The sequence below is a fragment of the Mobula hypostoma genome, chromosome 26, assembly GCF_963921235.1.
Source record: "Mobula hypostoma chromosome 26, sMobHyp1.1, whole genome shotgun sequence".
Lineage (NCBI taxonomy): Eukaryota > Metazoa > Chordata > Chondrichthyes > Myliobatiformes > Myliobatidae > Mobula > Mobula hypostoma.
The window spans coordinates 9,848,269-9,872,789 of record NC_086122.1 but is presented as its reverse complement, the minus strand read 5'-3'; the positions used below and the strand labels follow the sequence as shown (position 1 = coordinate 9,872,789).

Here is a 24,521-nt window from a genome sequence, read left to right as displayed (position 1 = left end):
TTTTTGTGTCTTTGCCTGATACATCAAGGTAACTTCTGTAATTCACCAGGCATAACTTGGATATTGGGCAGAGAATTTTGTAAACTTCACCCTCATGATTCATTTCCCTTTTCTACAATTTGTGAAAAGAAGTTCGAGTACCTGTCTTGCTATTTCACGTCTACAGGTCGCTTCACTCAATCTTTTGCATGGAGGTTAGCTTATCTCTGTGTTTGGGTCAACAGACAGTTTTTTCAGATCTATGCTGTAGGTTTCTGCAGAGTAGTATTTCCAGCTTCCAGAACTGGCAGCTTTGATGAAAAATTATCAGCCTGTAACAAGAACCTAGTGTTTGACCTTCTACAGACACTGCCTAACCTGCTGAGTATTTCTACAATTATCTTATTATTTTCAGCAACTGCAGTGATCTATACCCTCAGTTCCACCATGCTATTTTCCCCTCTCCTGTCCTTCTTAGTCTAATAATCTGCAATTAAAGTCCTTCATCACCAGTCAGCATCACCACTTGTAGTCTCACTCAGCCTCCACCCTAGCACATTCTTCATTTCTCCAAACTCCTCCTTGCTGATTTAAAACCTACCTGTTTTCTAAACTTTTCTTGTTCGGATGAAAAGCCATTCATCTCAAACAGTAACTAGATTTCATCTCTCCAGATCTGTTGCATATTCTGCTGGAGATTTCCAGCATCTGCAGTCACTTTTTCTCATCTTTTTTTGTGACACTATCATCCCTGGCTCTCAGTGATTGGCAATGATGGATAAATCCAGTTACACAAATTGCAGACAGCTGTTGTCTCACAGAAAATCTACAATGTAATGGCAAAGACAATTGCCAAACCTTGGGTTTCATACTGTTTATTCATCAGCACACAGGGATACACTCACAGAAATCTGACTTTTAGTCGAGGGCTTTTTGGTATTTCGAACAATTATCCAACAACTAGAGATGCTCATTGCTGTTATTGGAAATGACGAGCATTCACCAAATAATCCTACATACTGCTATTAGCTTTAAGAACTCCTTTAACCACTTCAGGTAGCAGCTCATGGAAAAATACTTGGACTTGGGAGCGTTTAGAGATCCCTGAGCTTGTGAAAACTTAAAAAAATACACACAGCTACAGATGTTGGAAATCTGAACCAGTAACAGTAAATGCTTAAAAAAAACCTGATGTGGCAGCATTTGTGGAAAATCGATTTTTCAGGGCTTTGACCCTTCGTCAGAACTGGACGAGCCACACACCTGAAAAGTTGACAGCTTCATTTTCCACAGATACTGCCTCACCTGCATTTACATTTTCAGCACGTAGTTTTCGTGGATCAGGTGATTCTTATTCACACAAGTAACTGCGATCTTGAGAAGAATTTGTAATGGGTTTCCTTTCTATTGGATACGTCCCAGTGTTTGTTTGCAGTGCTTATGGTCAAAGCCCACTTTTTGCTACACACAATGTCAATAATTCTCCCATAATATTGTTTCTGACTTATCAGGGCAAAAGAAATTGCCAGCTCTACCCCATTTTGTACGAGAGACTGTCTTAACAGCCTGAATGTATGGATTGTTGCAGCTAATTCTGCTATGTAGAACTTATGCCTATCAACAAGAATATATAAAGTTAAATTTTATCCACACTAACCCTGACCCTCAGAGCATTTTAAGAGATGTTTGCTTCCAGTGCATGATGATAAGATTATTGACCTGAAACATTACTTTCCTCTTCATAATGGTGCCTTAATATTGCTTATAATTAGAGTAAATTAACGGGGTGAGGTTTATGAAGAGCAACCAGGTTTACTCAAGGTAATTGTTACCTCTGTTCAAACATTCGCAGATCTGGGTACCTAAGGAAATGATAGGTTTCAAGTGTTTTAAAATGGTAACTCATAGACATTCAGTACTAACCTACCATCATCCCTTCCAACTCACATTAGATAGTGTTGCTGTACCGACTGGAAATGTGTTCTCGTATACCTTCTTGATTTCTGGCTCAGCTAGTATGTCCAAAGTGTAACTACAGTGTACCAAGAAAGCATGTGGACAGAACTGATTTATTGTGCAGTAATGAAATGACCTATTAAAAGCATTTCAAATGAACTCTTGGTAACATCACTGCCAATATATAACCTTCAAAAATAAGACTGATCTGATTTGATCAGTACAAAGGGCCTTGCCACCAGTTGCATGGAGGAGGAATGAATTCTCTCAATATTGTAGGTTATGGGCGAGTTGAACTCTCCAGTGTACCTGATAACTAATTGTATAACCTAAGAGGGGGCTGATAAAGCTGGAATATATGGAATTCACTAAGGTGTCTGAAGAGAAGAGGCTGAATAAGATATAAATCATCGAGTGAAGATTTTCAAATGATTGAGCCTCATCTCCAAATGTAGTCTCTCACATCTGTGAATAAAATTCTCAAGAAAATGATCATTCAAACACTGGAAGAGGATTTGTGTTGATGATCTTAATTATGTTTTCCAACAAATGATCCACCCAACGGTTTACATGAAGTAAAATAATTAATATAGAACTCAAGCTGATGATTTCTTCAGGACTTTTTTTAAAAACAAATGAAGAGAATCTAAATAAGTTTCAATAAAAGACTTTCTGCTCATAGTAAGTCAGTATTTATTAATCAGGCTCTTATGCATCATATTGCTCAATTTCAAAAATGTTAAATTTTCCCACATATTAGCAGATTTTCCAAACCAAAGTACAATATTAATTTAGTACAAAAAACAAGCAATTCAGCAAACTTTTTTTTTACATTTACATTCTTCAAAAATACAAATCCATTGTTATTCTTCACTCTTTGGGTTTTGGAGACATTCTCTTCCTTTGGAAGCAACTGTAACTTTTTTGTTTTCACATCAGAATTCAGGAATGAAGACACTCCCAACTACACATTTAAACAGATTCATTAATACAGTACATGCTGCATTTTTTAATCTCCAATTTTTCTGCCCCAAACCCTTGGCTTCACCATGTAAGGCCTGTGGAATATTACAAAAAGTCAGCACTAGAGAAAAGCTTTCTCTATTCCCACTCTACACGCTACATTGTGGTGTGCTTTGCTTTGTTTTTGACGTTGCATATACAGTCAAGAGGCTACAATCCAATCATGAACCAATTGTGCTGTATCAACATATGACAGGATAAATAAGTTACATCTATATTGTGTGCGGCATAAATACTGCAAGGTCTGTAGCAAAGAGCTCACTTTATTATCGCCATATTGTGAATTATAACTTAAAAAAAAGAATCAGTTTCCAGGAAATATCTATTTTCAGGATGAGCATAATGTCTAGAGCAGTATTTATTTCCTATGCCTGGTTAATGTTTTAGAAGAAAATGCTTAAACTCATAAGTTAAACAGGATTAGAGCATCCATCTCTTCCAATAAGAATGAGGACATCACATTACCAAGCCTGCAAAGCAATATTTCAGCTCAGATAGTTTTAACTTGCACTCCAGGGCAGGTTTTCCATTTTTCCCAACATTTTTACAAAAAAGATAAAATACATTTCAGGTAGCATTGAGGAAGGGATGCCAGAGTGAGTTATCCCTAATCTGGAGAATAAGAGCTACAAGGAAGGCTAAAAATCACCAGAAAAACAAGATGGTTTAAAAAATGAATGGTTATTGATGATAGTAGCCACTCTTTGACAAGACAGGCAGTTTCTCATCCTCAATATGTCACTAATCTATCTTATAAAGGCCCTGATATCACTGCTGTACAAACAGCCAATTTCCTACATACCTACTAGAGATACCAACAAACTTGACCGAATGTGTAGCGTTTTTAGAGTTTTAAAGGTAAAAACCAAGTTAGCAAGGGGAAACCCAGGGGCATATTCACCTTTGTAGAGACCCACTCCTGTTGTACTTTGTACCTGGGGCTTGGAAGAGTGAATCTCCATATCAAATATGTTCAGTAATAAAGCCTATTTGCCTCAGTCCACTTTAAAATCTTTACACTGAAGTTTCAGCTCATTTCACTGTTAGTTTACCGTATAGGCAAGAGAATTCCAATTGGTTTAACCAGCTGTTGTGTGCAATAAAAATAAAACAGAAACTAGTTCACACTATGCAATTTATACTAATATATATTTTAAAAATAAAATTTAGGAAACAGTTTCTGCAACAGGTATCCAGTTAAATGATAATTTAATAAAACAAAGTGGTTTGACTCCTAGGTTGCAAAGAGCTTCCTCAAAAGCAACAGTGCCACGAAGAAAGCAGGCAAACCATCTGTAGTAAATGAGCAAGGGATGGGATACGAAATGAAACAGTACTTTGAAAATATAATTATGTTACAGTGCTCTCCCTAGTACGTAAACCACTTATGCTGACATTAATGGGTATTTTTCAACAAATGAACTACAATATAAAATTACATACTCTATTCTTCATACGATCACAATATTTCAAAAGTAACATGTACAAATTAAAGCAAAACATTTACAGAGAGTTTGCAAAACTAAAGTCCTCTTAGCAAAGTGTGCAAAAGCACAACACAATTGCAAATTAACCAACCTAAAGTGCTTCAACTTAAAGGATTAAAAAATGTTGCAAGAAACTCGTATAGTTTTCCTAGTGTGTACAGATTAAACTGAATAGTAGATATTTGGATGAAACGTAAATTCATTTGCTATCAGCAATTACAGTGCCACAGAATAATGTTCAAATGAAATTCAAAACAAGTCTCCTAATAATGTTTCTAAGAACTTTCAAATTAAAGTGAGTAAAAGATGTTCTAAGAGGGGGAAGGAAGGGTAGAGAAACAGAGAGATTTTGATTGACGGTCAGCAGAGATGCATGCAAAGATTTTCCAGCATCTAGTTCATACTATAGGTCACTTACACAATGCAACAAAATGGTTGTCATTTTAATGAGGTTTTGGCACAGGGAGTTGTTCTATTACTTTTAAATGTGATTTTTAGACAGCTTTTACAATTTTTTTGTCCGGTGTATCTCTATGACAAAGCTTCATGCTGCCAGTTGCATTCGGGTGAGGACAACCCCAATATTGTCACTGCACAGATGAACTATTTCTACACCTCATTTAATAAATCAAGAGGCATAAAAAAGGCGGCTGAACCCATAATAAATGAGCAAGTTGGGCCAGTGAACCTGTATTAGCTATAACTGGCAATATTCCAACTCTAGGTTTTTAAAAACAAAGGAATCAGTGACTCAGACTATGATACTATACAGTGTTCCTAACTACATTAGGGGAACCAGGGAAGTCTCAATATATAGCAACAATAGATTAAAACTCATCACAACATCAGTGCATATTGCATCAAGAATGAGGTCTTCCACTAAGGTGCATTAAGTATATCAAGCCGTAAGTCCAAATATTATGTAGCTGATGTATAACACCGACAGACAATCTTTGGGGTTGTCTGAAAATTAAATTTGCAAAAACATCACTTACTTTGTAGTGAATTGTTGTCACTTTACCTTTATTATAGGTAGGTAGCTGCAATGGTAGAAAGCAGGAAATTTATTACAACTGGAGCTCCCTCTTGCAACTTCTCATTAAATATGATGCTGTTTTAATCTGACAATGAATTGCCCTCTCTACCAGGACAGGTTGTCATGTATGCTTGGGCCAGTGGTTTGTTCCCAACTGACTTCATTTTGGGTTTTGAAATGAAATCTAGTAGCTGATTTTCCCTCAAAATATTCAGGGCCAACAGGTTCACTGAGAATATATGAAGCTTTATTATTCCTAATCCAAATGATTGAGATTACCACTTTAATGTTTCACACTTCTTACAAACTCAAGTTCATAAGAAGCCACGGCTCTTTAACAAGAAAACAAGTTTGAGCAAGGGGATAACGGTGGATGAACCCAAAATCTTGATTCACTATGCTCACCTCCCTTTCCCCTTGCCAGTGAAAGACCACAGTACTTTAAAATCTATGTATCCCGTCACAAATTGGAGTTGGAGGGATGCACGGATAGATTAAATTTCAATAGGTTTATTATTTATGTAAATACATGATTAAGAGATGCATTTATTTATAATTAGACACTGCTTCCAATAAAAATTTCTAGCTGGAAATCAATTTTAATCAAAAATAATGAACAGACTACCCTTCACCATCATCCAGGTACTGTATATGCTACAGAGAAATAAAACAATTTAGTCCTTCTGATGTTTAAAGAATGAAAAACTGTAAACATTGGATCCAAGAAATCATGTTAAACAGTGATGATAATGGTCTTATTGTGGATCGGAAGATAACAAGTGTAATATTCAATTGTTTTAGAAATTCCTACATATTAAGCTTCGAAAGCCCTATTAATAAACAAACTATTGCATTTGAATTCAAATTATACTACAGTTTAAACTATGAATTTAGTGAGTTCAGCATGGTTTTCCTTTCTACTCGTTTTGTATCAAGCTGTATTGAATAGACTGATAAAGGTGCAAACCTGAGATTTTGGGTTCACCCACCATTATCCCCGAAGTTATATCAGCCTATGCATTCCTGATTAACAGTTTTGATTTATTAGTCAAAGTGGTAAAATTAGGAAGATTTGAAATCACTATATATATTATTTTAACAAATAATTTCAACAATTTTACTTTTTATTTATTATGATAACTTATTGCATATTCTAATGATCTGTATTCAAAATTCAAAGTAAAGTACACAGTAATTATTTTATACTCCTTCCCGTATCATTTCAACTTCAGATTATTAGAATCTTCTAATTCTCAATAATTTCCAAAAACAGGATTTACTGCAGGCTTACACATCTGTCAAGGTATTTGAAGTCAAATCAGTCAACAGCTATGTCAATATTCGGCCTAACATAATTTAGGATAGACCTACCACCTGCAATTTGGAAACTTTACTCAAAAAATTCATGTGAATTCTATCAACTGTACTTTTAAACTCATGACTCTCAGGGTAAAAGACTGAAAAAATAAAGAAACAAGCCTATTTAAAACATGGAAAATAGCTTAGAAATAATATGAAGTCTACAAAAATAGAGTGAAGAATAATGGGATAAATTTCAGCAATGAATTTCTGGAATTAAATAATCAAAGTCTAAATAAATTTAAAATAGTACACTAAACATCACATTTTTGCTATACATCTTGCAGATCACCAGAACTGCAAGGATGATAGAAAGTCAGTCCATTTGGTCTTACAAGAGGGACTAGAACTTGAATGAAAATATTTGCAGGGCCTTGAACAAAGAGCAGGAGAGCATTTGCTGACTAGACCAAACTGGCAAGACATAGTATGTATTCAATGGGACCAATGGTGCCTTCCAAATTTCTAATGAACTACGATTACTAATGAAGTGCTATAACACTGGCAGAACACTAGTCTGTACTGAAAATCAGAGATGTCAATCTAATTACATAGCTTTGTTAAAGACCTCATGAAAGTTACACATTTCATCGCAGTAGTGAAGACCAAAGGTGGTATTACTCAGTCTTGAGGAATACCCAGATGCACTTAGAGCAAAATCTTACTATGCAAATGATAACTGAGCCGTGACACAGAACTTACAGTATCCAAAAATGTTGCATTACCTTGTATATTAGAATACAGGTAAAACATGTCTACCAGCCATTTGCTAATCAGATAATATTAATGGAAGTTCAACCACAAACTAAAAGTCTTTTTCGTTAACGAGCACACAGTTCGAATGAACAACTTCAATATACTGTGAGAAAGGAACCACAGGAGACCATCAACTTCTGCAATTTTTATTTTGCTGAAGTGAGGATGATTTTATTTGGGGGGAGTGGGTGGGAGGGGAGGGAAGTGTGCGAGAAGTGGAAGGAAGAAAACGAAAGTATAGTTTTTAGAAATTACACATTCAGTACTCTTTAACCACCACTTGGAAGAACAAAAGGCACCAGACACATGGAACGCCACCATCTGAAATGTTCCTAAGACTCCTGGCCTCCAATCATTTCGACAATGAATAAACACTTCTGAGGACTCTTATGTCCTGATTGCTGCTGGTTCTATTATGAATAATGTTCAAATTAAATTGCAGTGGGAAAGACATTAAAGAAAGCTATTTTATTCCAGATGCCTAGATCAAATCTGAATTTTGATAAATTACAGCAAATGCACTGCAAATTTTGTCTACAATTATTAGGAAAGCAGATTTATTAGTATGGCTTTACATTTCCCAATGCTAATTACACTAAATTAATACTCAATCAAAATATATTTAGATTTGTATTATAAAATGACACCAGAATAAACTCTGAATACAAACAATCATTTAATTGCACCTTCCAGCTCAGTAACACCAAAAAGAAAATTGCTGCTATTGCACAAACTTACCAAGGAATAATTTTAGGCAATTAGTTTAAATTTCTCCTCCAAATGAGATAACTTTTTACTTCAGAATTTCACTTTCCTCTTAGTATTTCTTAATTCAACTTAAGACAGCTCGATATTTGTATAACACAATAAATGAGTTGAGTTGTCCAAAGCACACAATAACTCTTTTTAAATCAGGCCATTGAAAAGACTTAAATTTAGTGATAGCACCTGTACCTTGAAGCTAAATAAACCATAAAGCTGCTAGACAATGCCTGATCCAATCAATAGTGCTGTACAAAAGCTATAAATCACAGAACAGCCAAAATCTGTTAATGAAGAGAAAGCACTGATGCTGGCCTCTAATACCAATACTTCCCTGTTATAGAACTGGTCCTCTGTTTAAAATTTACCCCATGTTACATGTGCAACAATAGGGTAGTTTGGGACTTTAGGGTAATTAATTAAACTTTTTTTGAGCCTGCACATAACTTAAACTTTAAACTTTTCTCAGTTATTAATATCAATTAAAATATTTATCAGCTCAACACCCGTTACTAGGTTTCGTATGTGGTAAAAGGACTTCTGTTCATCCATTAAGGGGAAGCCCAGAGCCAGACTGGAAGTTTACCATTAGATATTCTTTTGGAATAATGACTTTTCCCCAAAAAGAAATTAGTTGATATTGTAAATGACTTCTGATGTAAAAAAAATTCTAACAATTAAGACAAAATCCAAACCAACTTATCTTACAAAATTTGTAAGCTACATTCATATACTTTAGGTTATTAAAGTTTTTTAAATTGTGACATTTTCATTAAGACTATTACTTTGAACAAAAACAAGGGAATATACTTATTTTTGGGTTTGATGGATGTCTGAGCTCAAGAGCACATTTACTTTCAAATGTTGACTATGCAATTTTCAACATCTATACTTTCTTGATTTCCACTATACTGCATTACTTCCCACCCCATCACAAAATTTATTTTTCCCTTCTCAAATTACAATCAATGCTCAAAACTTTTGCATCAAGTGCCAGCACCAATTCACAGGTTCAGACTAAGACACCTTCTGTCCTACAGTGGTCTATCAGTCATTAGAAAAGCACCCCAAATGCATTACAAGCTTTGTATATCTAACATCCGACATTGTGGCCCTGGATTAACCGTACCATTTGCATAACATTAAACTGAGTTTTCCAACTCAGACACAGACTAGTTTGATGCTGCCCAAGCACCACAGAACTTCTAACAATTTACAGGAAAGATTTTCAGTATAATCCCCGTGAACAGAATTTGAAAAGCTAAAGTGTACTAACTGACTGTACCGCAGTTCAGTTTACACTTTTTTTGTGGAAACTTGAACTAAAAGGTTTAAAAGAAAAAAAACGAGTTGCTTTATATAGACTTACTTTACCACGGAGCAATTTCATTAGTTAATTGCTTTAACACATACACTTAAGGAAACTTGATTAAAAAGTTGTTTTATGGTGTTATTTTAAATTTTGAGGTCATAATAGCAGCATGATTATTTATTTCATCCTTTATCCTCTTCACTTCTGTTTCTCCAGAAGTTTTGAATCTCAAAATGCAACACAGCAAATGCAAAGTAGAAGCAGAGTCATCCCAAACTGATTACAATAAGAATATCCAGTGTTGATAAGTAAACCTATTTTGAAATTCTGCTGAAAGCACTGGGAAGCTTGTGTCTGTGACCTACCAGATAAGGACTCTTTCACATAGTACTGAAATATTTCTCATATTCCAATGTTTTCAGCTCCCACATTCCATTGGTAGCTTCACAGTACTTCACATGACAGTACACATGGAATCTGCATGACTAGCAACTTTATGCAGTTGACCAGTGTCATTTGGAAGCAGTTATTTAATGTGCATGAATTGTCCATGTACATTCACACAGTGCCACAGCAGTAAGTGTGTAGACTATCAAACACCAAGTTCTCAATTGGTAACCATTGGGAATAAATTAAAATACATTTTGAAATGTATTGGGAATCCTATGGATGTACAGTACTCAGGTATGTGTTCTAATTTTGGAAAGCAATGAGTTTTGTTTTTCCTCAATGATTTTTCTTGAACAAATCTTATTAAACAAAAATACAAGGGTGTTGAGCATGTAGAGAGAAAACATTTACTTCCCTGGAAATGTCACTGTGGTATATATATCTTAGAGCTACAGTAAGCGTGCTCAAATCCTCTGTTTTGATTTAAACTCAAAACAATTTTTCTGATTCTACCAGCATGACATTGCCATTGTTATGACAGAGATTTGCCTGCGCAGGGCAAACAGTGCTCAATTGTAACAAGTTTCATTTGATTATTTCTTTGTCCTTCCGAAGTAAAATGGAAATAATCTGAATACCTAGCAGCTTTTGCAACGGCTTTGGATAGGATCCAGATCCAGCTATTTAGCAATGCAGCATAATCCATTGAGATTCTCACCCACTGTAATCCTGGAAAACACAACACAAGAACTGAAGCAAACTGTATTTTTTGATTATACTTCACCAGAAGATTGATAATTCACTGCAGGCTTGATCATGCACTTGACCATGGTTAGATCAAAGACAATGCAGACTTGCTCATTTCATACTCTGCAACACTGCCTTTGGTCACCTGGGGCTCCAAGTGAGCTGTGTAAAGGCAATAAAAAGCCTTTTGTGACAGAAATCAAACACTGCCATAAAATTTACTCAATTTACTAGTTTGGCACCAGGATTTTCTGTTGGTGAAGGAAGAGTAGCTCTCAAACAATGGACCAGTGGCATAATCCAAACCCATCTGTTTTTAAGCCCGTGGTCTGTCAATCTATGTTGCAGCCAATTTGGGTGAACATCAAAAACTTCTTACAAGTCAATCAATAAACACCTAGGGGCTTCATTTGCACCAGCACATGGATATTTGCCATTTATTCTCAGTGGATTTGTTCTTAGTACATATCTCCCTTTTTTTCCCCTATTGAGACTCTAGATACAATCCAAGTCCAGATAAATTTTCCCAAAACTATTGAAGATATAAACGCTAAAATGAACCTAGAGTAGAAGTTACCCTTTTCAGCTTGCACAAAAAAAATTAGAAGTATTTTTGCACAAAATTGCTCACAGCAAGTGATGTTCTGCATAAAAATGGCCCTACTCTTTACCGTTCTGCATAAATAAAAACAAGTATTTTCTTTAAATTTAGAAAATCAGCCTCTTTTGAGCATAATTATTTGGAGAAATTGCTGCTCAAGTCCCCTTTTACCTTCTGCAGCAGTGCCTGAATGTCACTTGTCTCGATGTCAGACAAAGTTGAAGGGGTTCTCGGACTCTCAAGAGAAAGAAAGGAAGTAACATCCATATTGCTCATGTCTGGTTGGAGTTCAGTCTGCAAGGGTGACTGTGCTGCTTGGCTGCCTCCCTTGGAGCTGGAAGGAAAAGTCTGAGACTGCAGGTGGGCCTGCTCCTGATCAGATGTTATCTGGGAAGTATCAGCTTCCCGTGATAGATTTTCCTTGCTGTTGGTGTGTTTCTCTTTACTTGCATCACGGCAGGCACACTGACACTGACATGACTCTTCCTGTTTGATGATTATGACAGGAACACTCAATCCTATCTGCTGCACTGGGTTTCCTGCAGGAATGAGAAATAGAACACAAGGCACATTTAAAAATCAGTGGGAGACTGCTGACATCATACTTAAAGCAGAGAAAGGTAACATGAGCTTTATTTTTTGCATGTACATTGAAACATTGAAATATAAAGTGAAATGTGTCATTTGCGTCAACTCCAACACGGTCTGAAGCTGTGCTGGGGCAGCCTACAGGTATCAACATGCTTCCATTGCCAACATAGCATGTCCACAACCTACTAACCCTAACCTGTATACCGTTGGAATGTGGGTGGTAACGGGAGCACCCAGAGAATATCCATGTGGTCATGGACAGAAAGTACAAACTCCTTACAGATGGCAGGAATTGAACTCTAATTGCTGGAACTGTAAAGAGTTATGCTAACCACTAAGCTACCAAGCCGCTGGTCTCTGGTTTGTACTGTTGGAGCTTGAAGTTTCAAGAAATAATTTGCAGTTACCCAACTCCAGATAATATTGATATCAGAATACAAGCTGTGCTGAATCTGCAGCTATAGAAATAAAGAAATTAGTGCATTGATTCCAAGGAGACACACAAGAGACTGCAGATGCTAGAATCTGGAGCAACAAATGAACAGCTAAAGGAGTTTAGTGGATCAAGCAGCAATGGGAGGATAGGAAATTGTTGATGCATCAGGTTGAGACCCTGCATCAGGACCGCCCTAATGCAAGGGTTTGACCCGAAACGTCGACAACTCCTTTCCTCCCACAGACACTGCCTGACCACACCCCCCCGCCTCCCAAGCAGGTTGTTGTTGAACACCGATTCCAATCACCCAATGCGACAACCTGATCAGTTTAGATAGAGAGATGCAAAGTTAGTGAAAGGCAATTCCACAAGCTTCACCTTTCTGAAGGTATCTACATGTTGGAAATGCATGTCAACCAAACTAATCTACTCAGCTTAACAGTTATTGTGTGAACTAAGCAACTACCAGACATAGGGCATGAAATGTTAACTGATACCCTCGCAATAGATGTTACCTGACCTGAGCATTTTCTAAGCAACAGACAAAATGCTGAAGGAACTCAGCAGATCAGGCAGCATCTATGGAGGGGAATAAACAATCAATGTTTCAGGCTGCGACCCTTCATCAAGATTGGAAAGGAAGAGGAAGACGCCAAAATAAGATGGGGGGGGGTGGAGAGGGGAAGGAGAACGAACTCACAGGTGATAGGAGAGACCAGGTGAGGTGGAAGGCGGATGGATGGAGAGGGATATGAAGTAAGAAGCTAGAGGGTGGAAGATGTAATAAGATGTGATATCAATCCCTAGCTTCTTACTTCATTCCTATCCACCTCCCCCGGCCACCCACCTTCCCTCTCAGCAGGTCTCACTTATCATCCACTATTTCGTACTCCTTACCCCTCCCCTCATCTTATTCTGGCTTCTGTCCCCTTCTTTTCTAGTCCTGATGAAGAGTCTTGGTCTAAAATATTGAGTTTTTTTTACACCTCCATAGATGCTGCCTGACTCGATGAGTGTCTCCACATATGGTGTGTGGCACTCAAGATTTCCAAAATCTCATGTGTCTGAGTGTTTCCTGGATTTTCGTCTTAATTACAATGGGTTAATTTCAAACTACAATGCATTTGTTATACAAGTGTAGTACCATAACCTGACGCTACTATACAATCAAAGAGACCTCAATATATCCTCAGGCAACAAGTTAGGTGGCTGGTGTCACGATATAACAAGAATAAATAGTTAGCCGAGTTTGGATAGGACCCTATGGCTCAAAGACAAATCCTACATAAAATGTTACAGCCGAAGTATTATACCATTTATCTAAGTGGAAAAACTGAAGCTTGCATCCACTTTAGCATGAATTAATCCATCCCAATGTTTACTCAATACTTAACACATTTAAAAAGTGTAAAAATAAGAACTGTTACCTGTATTGCCAGTAACTGGTATTGCTGTGGTAAAAAACACCTTTTCTACTTTAGGACCCTGTTGCTAAAGAGAAACAAATGCTGTTACAGAAAATGAACAATGCACTTTAATGTTAATCATTTTACAAAGTAATTATTTACTTAATAGCAATTAATGATGGAATTGTTCAGAGTCATCAAGATATTTATTCTCCACTCTGGCTGTGAAATGGCTGTGAAATAGGACTCCATGAAAAAACTAGAACTCAATTTTCTAAAATTGATTTTCTAATCCATGGGAAGATAAGAAAAACAATCAAATAATAGCATTCATTGGAAGACAGCACATACAATTGCAAGAAAACATTTGTAAACTGTTGTGAACCCTTTGCAATTACCAAGGTTTCTGCATTAATTACAGTACTCATAAAATGTGGTCTGATCTTCATCTAAGTTACAATAATAAAAACACAAACCTGCCTAAACTAGTAACATACAATTGTACTTTTTAACAATGAAGGGTCTCGGCCCGAAACATCGACTGTACCTCTTCCTATAGATGCTGCCTGGCCTGCTGCATTCACCAGCAACATTGATGTGTGTTACTTGAATTTCCAGCATCTGCAGATTTCCGCGTGTTTGTACTTTTTAATGTCTTTATTGAACACATTGTTTAATCATTTGTAGTCCAGGCTGGAAAAAGTATGTGAACCCTTGTATTTAATAACTGGTAGAACCCCTTTTAGCAGAAATAACTTCCACCAAATGTTTCCTGGAGCTGCTGATCAGACTTGCACAACGGCAAGGAGGAATTTTAGATCATTCCTCCATACAGAACTGTTTCAATTCATCAATATTTCTGGGATACCTTGCATGAACAGCCCTCTTCAGGTCATGTCACAGCATCTCAATTGTGTTAAGGTCTGAACTCTGACATGGCCATTCCAAAACACAAATTTTCTTCTTTTTAAACTATTCTGTTGTTGATTTACTCTTGTGTTTTGGATCATTACTTTGTTGCATCATCCAACTTCCATTGAGCTTCAGGTGACAGAGTGCTACACTGACATTGTCTTACAAAATGTCTTGATACAATTTTGAATTCATTGTTCCCTCAACAATTGCAGGCACTGAGGCAGCAAAGCAAACCCGAACCATAATGCTCCTTCTACCAGGCTTCACAGTTGGGATGTGCAGTGCCCCTTTTCTTCCAAACATTGCGGCGTGCATTTCTGCCTAAGAGTTCAACTTTTGTCTCACCTGTCCTCAGAACATTGTCCCAGAAGTGTTGCGGAATATCCATATGGTCTTTTGCAAACTTGAGACATGCAGCAATATTTTTAATATATAGAGCAGTGGTTTCCTCCATTGTGTCCTTCCATGAACATCATTCTTGTTCAGTGTTTTTCTTATACATCCTATCCTCGTTATATGCTGGGGATACGTTCCTCGCAGTCAACACATAGTATGGAAAACGTATAATGTGAATAATTATTTAAATGGAGAAAATAGGGGTGCGTTCTGAAGGGCTTCCTAAATATGTTTTATCTGTAATTTATTCACATTTTCATACCAGTATGACACAAAAGCAGTACCACAAGGCAACATTCATATTATATTTTGTCAATTTAAGGTAATATTCAATATAATAAATCATAGAAAGTTAACAGTATGCAAGTGTGTTGGCTCCGGGAGATGAGTGGTTGTTGTGGTGTCGGGCAGTTTTACATGGATGAGGTGGATGGTTGTGGGTCGTCAGGATCATCAAGGACAGCAAGGGGTGAAGGAAGACTTACAGAACTCTCAGAACTGCTAGCAGCAGAAGATGACACCGGTCTGAAGAAAGTGGTGAGGGTTGTTTGCTTGGCAGCATTTTGTTTTTCAGCATAAATTTGCTTGTAGGGAAGAAGGATTGACTGCAGGGAACGACTGAAAGGCTGACTCTGTTCTAAACTTGGGTCCATGTTCATCGCCATTCGTGACAAGAGTTCCGCAGCCTTAAAAAATCCTGCCAGTTGCTTCACCGTAAAATCCTTCACCTGCAACTTGACACTTTTTTCTTGATTGTTGTTATCACCTTCAGTCTGAGTTAAACGCAGAAGGTCATCCACACTTATTTCTTCATCATGAGAATCCATGAGTTCTACCACGTCAGCAGTCTCAAAGATCTGAGAATCTTTCCCCACCAATTTTATGGCCCAGGGCCACACAATCCTGCAGCAGTGAAGGCAGGAAACCCCTTGAGGGTGTGCACACACTCCGCCCAAATTGATAACCCGCAACTGCAAAGGGTAGTGGTTCAGCAGTTTCGTGGTCAGCACCGGCTTGCTCACCACGTACAGCTAAGTTGTGAAGCCTGTGACGATTAACAAGCTTAGAAAACCATCCCCTACATGCATTAAAGCTAACAATATCACTTGACACTTCCTCATTAGCCTCTGAACAAGAGCAACCATAAATCTCCAAAGCTTTCACACGAAGATGATCGGAACTAAGTGTTGTTTTTTTCTTTGTTTCATGCTCAATGTACAAACTCAACATTTTCTCCATTTTTGTCATAATTGGGTTACGCACTTTGGTAACAATCTTTGAAGACACTTGTGATGAATCAATCACTGCACTTTTTATTTTCTCAGCATTTTTCTTTGTTTCTGATTGTGGACTCACCCAGGCCAAAGTAGTGTCCCAGAGCTGTGTTACCTTCACCTGACGTGGCCCTGTTTATAATTTCCAACTTTTTTTCAAGTATTAAAGCGGTTCTCTGCTGCTTGGCTGATGGCCCAGGACTTGACATAGGACACTTAGGAGGCATAGTTAAATATTTCAAGTACAAAATCACTGCACCGTAGGTAGTAACAGCAAAAGTTTAAGAGTACAAGATGGCACATCCACAACGCTGCCAAAACCAATGTGAGACCGGCAGGAGTGAGACTGTGAGGCGTGCGCACGTGACTTGTATTGGCGGGAAAACGGTGCTTCTCGTCCCAACAGCCTCACATCACTGAGAGTTTTGGACGCATATAAGGAGAAGTTGGTAAAAATAGGTTCGACACATAACTGTGAATCCGCATTGTCTGAAGACGCATATAACGAGGATAGGGTCAAGTTCTAGAGATTTCTGCAGGTCTTTCACCGTTACCCTTGGGTTCTTTTTCACTTCCTTCAGCATTGCATGTCATGCTCTTGGTGTGACCTTTGCAGGAACCCACTCCTAGGGAGAATAGCAACAGTACTAAATTTCCTCTATTTGTAGACAATTTCTTTTACTGTGAACCAATAAACACTCAGGTCTTTGGAAGTGCTTTTGTAGCCTTTCCCAGTTTCATGCATCTCTACAGTTCCTCTTCTAAGGTCTTCTGAAAGTTGTTTTGATCAAGGCATGGTGCACATAAACAAATCTTTCCGAAGAGCAGGCTTTGTCAGTAATGGGACTTTGTGTGTCTTTTTTATAGAGCAGTGCACCTCTATAATCCACACCTCCAATCTCAACTTATTGATTGGAACACTTGACTCCAACTAGCTTTTGTAGAAGGCATTACCCCAGAGGTTCGCATAGTTTTTTTGAACTTAAGACTGTTATTGTTTAAATGGTGCACTCAGTGCTGACGAGAAGTACAATTAATTATGTGTTATTAGTTTAGGCAGATTGTGTTTGTCTATTATTGTGACTTCGATGAAGTTCAGACCACATTTTATGAGTAATTAATGCAGAAAACCAGGTAATTGCTAAGGGTTGACAAACTTTTTCTTGCAACTATACACATACCCACACACTGGAAATAATCTCATCAATTCCACCTTTATTAATTAACAAAGGTAGGCAGTGCGGCGTGTGGCCAAGTGGTTAAGGCATCAGTCTAGTGATCTGAAGGTCGCTAGTTTGAGCCTCAGCTGAGGCAGCATGTTGTGTCCTTGAGCAAGGCACTTAACCACACATTGCTCTGTGACGACACCGGTGCCAAGCTGTACGGGTCCTAGTGCCCTTCCCTTGGACAACATTGGTGGCGTGGAGAGGGGAGACTTGCAGCATGGGCAACTGCCGGTCTTCCATACAACCTTGTCAATATCAAAAATTGATGGACAGCCGAAGAAGAAGTGAGCATTATAGATGAACGGGGGAAAAAGGGAAGTCCTGATTGCATAAACGCAGGTCATTCCAATGCACTTTGCATTATAAGCATGCCTGTTTTGATAACAACCTTTCCTCTGAGTCATGAAGTTCTAAAACTGAAGCCCCAGTCTAAAGACCCAACCACAAGTTCAAGGTCAAGTCTCCAGTGTTGCCACTGCACTCTTGGAACCCTATATGCTCTCTTCAGCTAAAAACAAAGATTCCATTGCATATTTCTTTGGAAAGAAAGCAGGGGAACTCACCCCCCCGTACATGGCCAATATTTCTCTTTCAATTAACATCCCAAAAGCAGAATCATTTGGCTCATTAGATTTCAGTTTGTGCAATCTGGATGCAAGAAACTAGCACATTTTGTTTCCTGCACTGCATAGCAACTTTGCATCCTATGCATTTCAAGGTTCATAAAATGCTTTGGGAGATTCTAAGGTCCCGAAAAACACTCAGTAAACAGAAGTCTTGTCCCTCTTTATTCACAGGAATAATGTTTTTGAAATCTGGTAAAATACAAAAGACACATGTAGGCCACCTTCATAAACCAATATTCCACCAATAAATGGCAGAACAACTTGTCTTAGTAACAAGGGTAATTTACAGCAGCCAGTTAACCTACCAACTTGTGTTTGGAACCTGGAGCAAACGGAAGCACTGAGAGGAGACAGACCTCTTTAGTCACAAAGAGAATGTGAACACTTCACACAGACAGCACCTGGTTTCACAACTGAACTCGTCTCCCTGGATTTGAGGCAGCAGCAATAACTGAGAATCACTTATAGCATTTTGGTCTCATAAAATAAGTTTAAAAATAGTAACACAGCACTCAGAATTCCCTCAGAAGTAGAATAAAACGTTTTCTGGATGGTAGCCTTACCACAACCATCCCCACAAACTAATGCAATTATAACCACTTTAATGATGTTGACTCAGAGTTAAGCACTAGAAGGACACAGAGAATAATTCTCTCTGAATTAATACAAAAGAACCTTTTACACCTAGTTTTAGAAACAGATTTCATCTAACACAAAACACGGCAAGCAAGCATTGGGAAAACAATGGGCAAAATTATTGTGCAGAAAGTAGAGCATTGCAAGCTGCTGCTTTATGAAAATTATGTATTTAAAATATTGGTTGGTTCCAGAATTTATGAGGGTAGTAATAAATGGTTTTTGGTGAACAGAAAAGACCAGATGGGCTGAAGGGCCAGTAAGCTGCAACCCTTCATCTCCAAGATTTTAACAGAATGCTCAGGCATGGTATTAGAGGTTATACGTTTAAGAAAAAAAAGGATAAGTACAGGGATGGAGGAGGTATGGCAGGTTATAGTTTAGGTGTGGGTCAATGGTTCTGGGCAGAATAACCGTTCAGCATGGACAACAATGGGCCGAAGGGCCTACTTTGGTGCTGTAGTGCTCTACGACTCTAAGGTGCAAGTGGGCTAACAAGTGCCGCTGTATTTTATGTGATTTTTCCTGATTAACTGATAACCTACTCTCACTCCATATTACAGAATTTAGGGACTGGTTTCTAATCCTAATCTCCACAGATTTAACCAAAGAAAAGCACACTTGAAATGAGATCCGAGTTTGAACCTGCCCCCCGTCTCCCCCATCACCAGCATCTATAACAGGCGTTTTGTGAAAGGTAACAAACAGTTTTAATTATAGGGAACTGTAAGATAAAACTATAGAGAAGCAGTCATAATGAATATCCAAAAATTGTTTGGAATCAGCTTCGAAGGTGCTGAGGGTATAGAATATTGCATTAGTACAAACACAGTTTTGATTTATTGCTTCTGAGAATTTGAATTTTCTAATGCAAGTAATTTCCCCATGGTTTTTCCATGTATGTAGAAGATTAAATAACAACATTCAGAAATGTAAATTGAGCAGATTTGATGAGCAACCTTGCAATTCCAAACTTGGTTGTAATGAGTGTTATCTGCATCGTTTATTTCTAACAATAAACCCTTTACTAGAGGACCCAATACACTGGAAACCCTCTAATTTATGTTATCTCCTATACAATTTTCTACCATCAAATACATAACTTTGAAAATAAGATTTTATAAACAAAAACAGGTAACTGCCAAATTGCATGCATTCAACAGAGACACCGAGCATTAACATATCATTTTTCTATCTAGAAATCATTTAGGAGCTTTAAAAACCATGGTTACTTTTTGTCACAATTGAATCACTGGGTGATTGTACGAAGGACAAAATTACGAGAAAAATCTAAGATAGGTGACAATAATAGACCTCACAGTTTTAAGCTTTTCCAAACAAAGTGAACTATAATATGGCATTTATGTCTGGCTATTAATATACATCAAAGCTTATTTTTGGTTACTGGCAGTTATTTGAAGTTAAAAATATAATTGTTCTTAGCAATGTGCCAGATAGCAACTAATGAATGACATAATTAACTCTGCTTCTTTGGTAAGAGAACATAGAACACTACAACACAGTATAGGCCATTCAGCCCAAGATATTGGGCCAAGCTTTCAATTTACTGTAAGGTCAATCTAGCTCTTTCCTGTGACATAGCCCTCCATCCTTCTATCATCTATGTGCCTAAGAGTTTCTTAAATGTCCCTAATGTATCTGTCTCCACCACCACCTTTTGCAGGGCATTCCATGCATCCATCATTGTGTGTAAAAAAAAATTACCTCTAACATCTCCCTTATACTTTCTTCTAATCACCTTAAAATTACGCCCCCTTATATTAACCATTTCTTCACTATAGGGAAAAGTCTTTGGGTATTCACTGCTTCTTATCATCTTACACACCTCCATCCTTCTTAACTCCAAAGAGAAAAGCCCTAGCTTACTTAGCCTATGCTAATAGGACGTGCTCTCTAATCCAGGCAGCATGTTAAAAATTGAGGGATGAACATGAGGGTCTGACTGAGACGACAAAATGCGATGGTAAACTGGATAGGGCAATGACAGATGGAATTTAATCTCAACAAGTATGAGGTGATGTAATTGAAGTAACACCATGAATGGTTCAACCCAAAGAGGGGCTTTGATGTATGTATGGCCAATGATCCCTGAAGATGGCAGCAGCACAGGTTGACAGGGAGCTGAAGGCAGCTTACAGATTGCTTGCCCTTACTAGCCAGAAGTCATGGTACAACTTTATAAAAGACTGGTTAGGCCACAGTGGAGCATTATGTTCAGTTCTGTTTGCTACATTTTAGGAAGATTTCATGGGTGAGGTTGCAAAGATTTGTTTTCCTCTGAGCGGAGGATGCTATGGAGTGGGCTGGGGGACAGAAACAGGAAGGGACCTAGTATATATCATTATGGGAGGTTTTTCTTTAGAGATAGTATAGTGTAGCGGGTTAGTAGAGGTGACTGGAAGAGTTGCAAGAGGTTTACAGGGGGACTCAGGGAAAACATACACCCAAAGGATGGTTGGAATCTGAAATAAATTGCCTGAAAAGATGATGGAGGCAGGTACCCTGGACACCTTTGAGCGGCATCTGTACACAGCCCAAGTGAAGTTAAATGAGATAATCTGTACTTGCTAGCCCAAACATGGGCTGGAGGGTTTGCTGCTCTGCTGTATGACTATAACTAATATTTGCCAGAGAACTGGGGGCAGATCCATGGTGAGCTTTAAAGAGTATAAGGAATCTTAACGTATTTGAAAGTACCAATGAAACCAAACAAGAAGACATTTGGCTCACTACTGCCTGATGGTGTACAACTTCTAATCCCACTAAGCAGAAGGACCAACCTTATCCAAAAACAATACTTAACAAATACAAGGTCAGTCTAGATTGGAAGAGCAAATCGAGTGATTGAATTTAAGTCCACCAACTTCTATGTCATGTTTTTTCCAAGTTTACCAGGCTGATTACAGTAGATTTTAGCAAAACATCTGAGTTATTTGTCCAACAGATCAATGATTTCTTTCAAAACACTCACCGTTTTCTCAGAATTTTGTTGAACTGTATTGGCTCCATTTATGATCCATTGCAAGTTCTGGTCCGCCATTACAATGCTGGGCTGAAGAATAGTGGCGTTTTGTGATGGATTAATTGTTATAGAAGAACTACTAGTAGCTAAAGGCACAGTCTGTACCATAGGCGTCATTGGTTCTGTGTTACAGGATGATGCAAGGCCATTACTAGACATAGCTGAAAGTCCTTGCGTCGGCTGTTGTGGTGTTGGGCAAGGCTGAACAAACTCTTGCTGACTAGTTGAAAATTGTGTCACTGGCGGGACAGGCACTTGGGGTGTCTGTAAAACGCCAACAGGATTTCCAAATGCTGTTTGATGAGAGTTGGTAGCCAAAGCATCCAATGACGTGGAGGCGGTGTCTGCTGCTTGCTGGAATTGTCTCTCAATATTTGGCTGTGGCATGGTTTGAAGTGGGATGGGAAATGACAACAACGATCCAGAATCTTCTAGAGCCGTATTAACAATGGGTGCGGGCTGAGGGTCACTCCCAAACGTTCCAGCTATTCCACATACTCCATCTTTAGTTTTAGGAGAGAAAAGAACAATTTTCCCCCCAAAATTATTTAAAACAAAATCACAATTTGTCAATTTACAAGGAAATTTCAAACAAGTTTCAAACTTGATACTATTTCTTAACCCTTTAAACCAAATTTCTTTCTAGTCAACCTGCTACAAGACAGGACCACCTAGAGATTAAAAATAATGAATACAGTTTAACATTAATAGCTACAGTGCATTTTTGAGGTTTCCAAAGGAAAACGCATTTAATTGACTAGTCATGTGACAGTAATTCACCTTTATAGCAGCTAACATTGTAGTTAAATGTTCTCATTCTTATAGGAGAACTACAAAATTCAGTTCTCTATATTGTTATACAACTGCAGCCTCTCCTGCATGACTGTTTTCCATTATTGACTGCTGTGTGGCATGTTGTGTAATAGCTTGGACGCACACATTAGTTTTCAGCCAATCTTCTGATGTCACCCTCATAGCAGACAGTGAAATGATACATTGCAAAGATCACTGTGATCAGCAAGGTTGAAACATACTGTTTGACTGAAGCCACAGTAACATGGTACCTTGCGTGTGGGGGTCTGCTCATCCAGTGGCTAGTGCAATTAATAGTTACTCCAGCTATCACTGCTTGTCTGAATGAACAGTGGGGTTCATTCCAGCAAAATTCTAGCCAAAAAGGGTAGACTGGGTGTCCTAATCACAGTACACAAAATATACGATAATACAAAGCTGCAAATAATGCAGCTTAAATGCTTAATATCTGTAAAGGAGAGTTTGATACATTTTCAATTCTTTATTACCATTTAAATAAAAATTAAAATAATATTTAAATGTAATTACTTTGTGTTTTGCAGAATTTTATATACATTCAACAGGATAATTATTATTTTTGCAAATCGGATGATTAGCATGGTGGGAATTTTAGCATAACAATTATTAGAATAATTGTTTCAAACATTTGGCTATAGGGAGCCCTTAGAGCACTAAACCAGGGTTCACTCCTCTCTGATAGACTTCTCTATTTAACAGGAGTGTCTATGTACTGATTGTTTTTTTAAGCATGCGCCTATATAATTAACACAAGCAATTAAACATCAACCACAGTGAACTGCATCATTGTGATTAAATGACCACCCATAAATGCACGATAGGACATTAAAGCTTAAAATTCACAGACCAGTCAGAAATGCAAAATGTGACTTTTGCTGGAACAGCTTATTTCCTAAATAATTTGGGTCACGGGAGATGGTGCCAGTGACCAACGCAACAAAAGGCAACACCCTGTAGATAATTCACGAAACTACTTTTTCTTCTCCATTTTTAAAATATACTTTGACTACTAATGTGTACAATTGGAGCCTGCAATTTATATTTTGATAATGTGTTTTTGGGTTGACTGAGCGATCTGTGGCTTTGCTGTTGGCAAGGGAATTTGTCGTGGTTGAGACTGGAGTGTCTGGACTATCGGTGGAGTGCAGACCCATGATCGGCTCCAATTCCCAACCAACTCACTGATTAAAGCGTTGAGCAAGGTTGAAATCATCGAGGATGAAAGCGGGTGTGTGGTGCCATCTTCTGCGTTTGCCTGGGCTCCTTCTCCCTTGCCGCTGCTGGAGGAGGTGCAGGTCTTGGGCAAGGTTTTATCAGCGGGATTTGTGGACTGTACTCATTTTTCGAGGACGCTGCAGTTTATGTTATATGTGTTACTGATTTCTGGTTACTCCTTTTATTTTATTGCTATTTTGTACAATTTGGATTGGGGCAGACTGGCTGCGTGGCCTACAGTCAACAAACGACAAAGCACTAAATCAAACCAAACTGAACATTCCTAGAAAGTTTCAAAGACTCTACGGTTTGATATTTAATATTCTGTGTATTATTCGCTCATTTTTTGCCATTTGAGTGATTTGTTCTTTTTTTTTGTAGGTTAGGTGTTTGATGTTTTCTTTGAATAGGTTCCATGGTGTCCGTCTGCGGGAAGACGAACCTCAAGGGTGTATACTGCAGACCTACTTTGACAATAAATGTACTTTGACTTTGAGTCTTAAATTAAAAAAAGATTT

At 38.0% G+C, this 24,521-nt stretch overlaps 1 protein-coding gene across 3 annotated transcripts in view; it reads right to left on the bottom strand.

Annotated features, from left to right (window-relative positions):
• Positions 1-2,616: 2,616 nt before the first annotated feature.
• Positions 2,617-24,521, bottom strand: part of mtf1 (metal-regulatory transcription factor 1) — a 100,299-nt gene continuing 78,394 nt past the window's right edge. Inside the window, exons 9-12 of one of the 3 annotated variants that reach the window (XM_063034051.1) lie at positions 21,907-22,460; positions 13,863-13,926; positions 11,580-11,947; positions 2,617-10,789 (exon numbers count right to left, since the gene is read on the bottom strand). In XM_063034051.1, coding sequence (XP_062890121.1) covers positions 10,775-10,789; positions 11,580-11,947; positions 13,863-13,926; positions 21,907-22,460 — 1,001 coding nt within the window. In that variant the 3' untranslated portion in view covers positions 2,617-10,774. Of the gene's footprint in view, positions 11,948-13,862; positions 13,927-21,906; positions 22,461-24,521 lie in introns of all 3 variants that reach the window. The other 2 variants (XM_063034052.1, XM_063034050.1) reach the window with 2 other exon arrangements.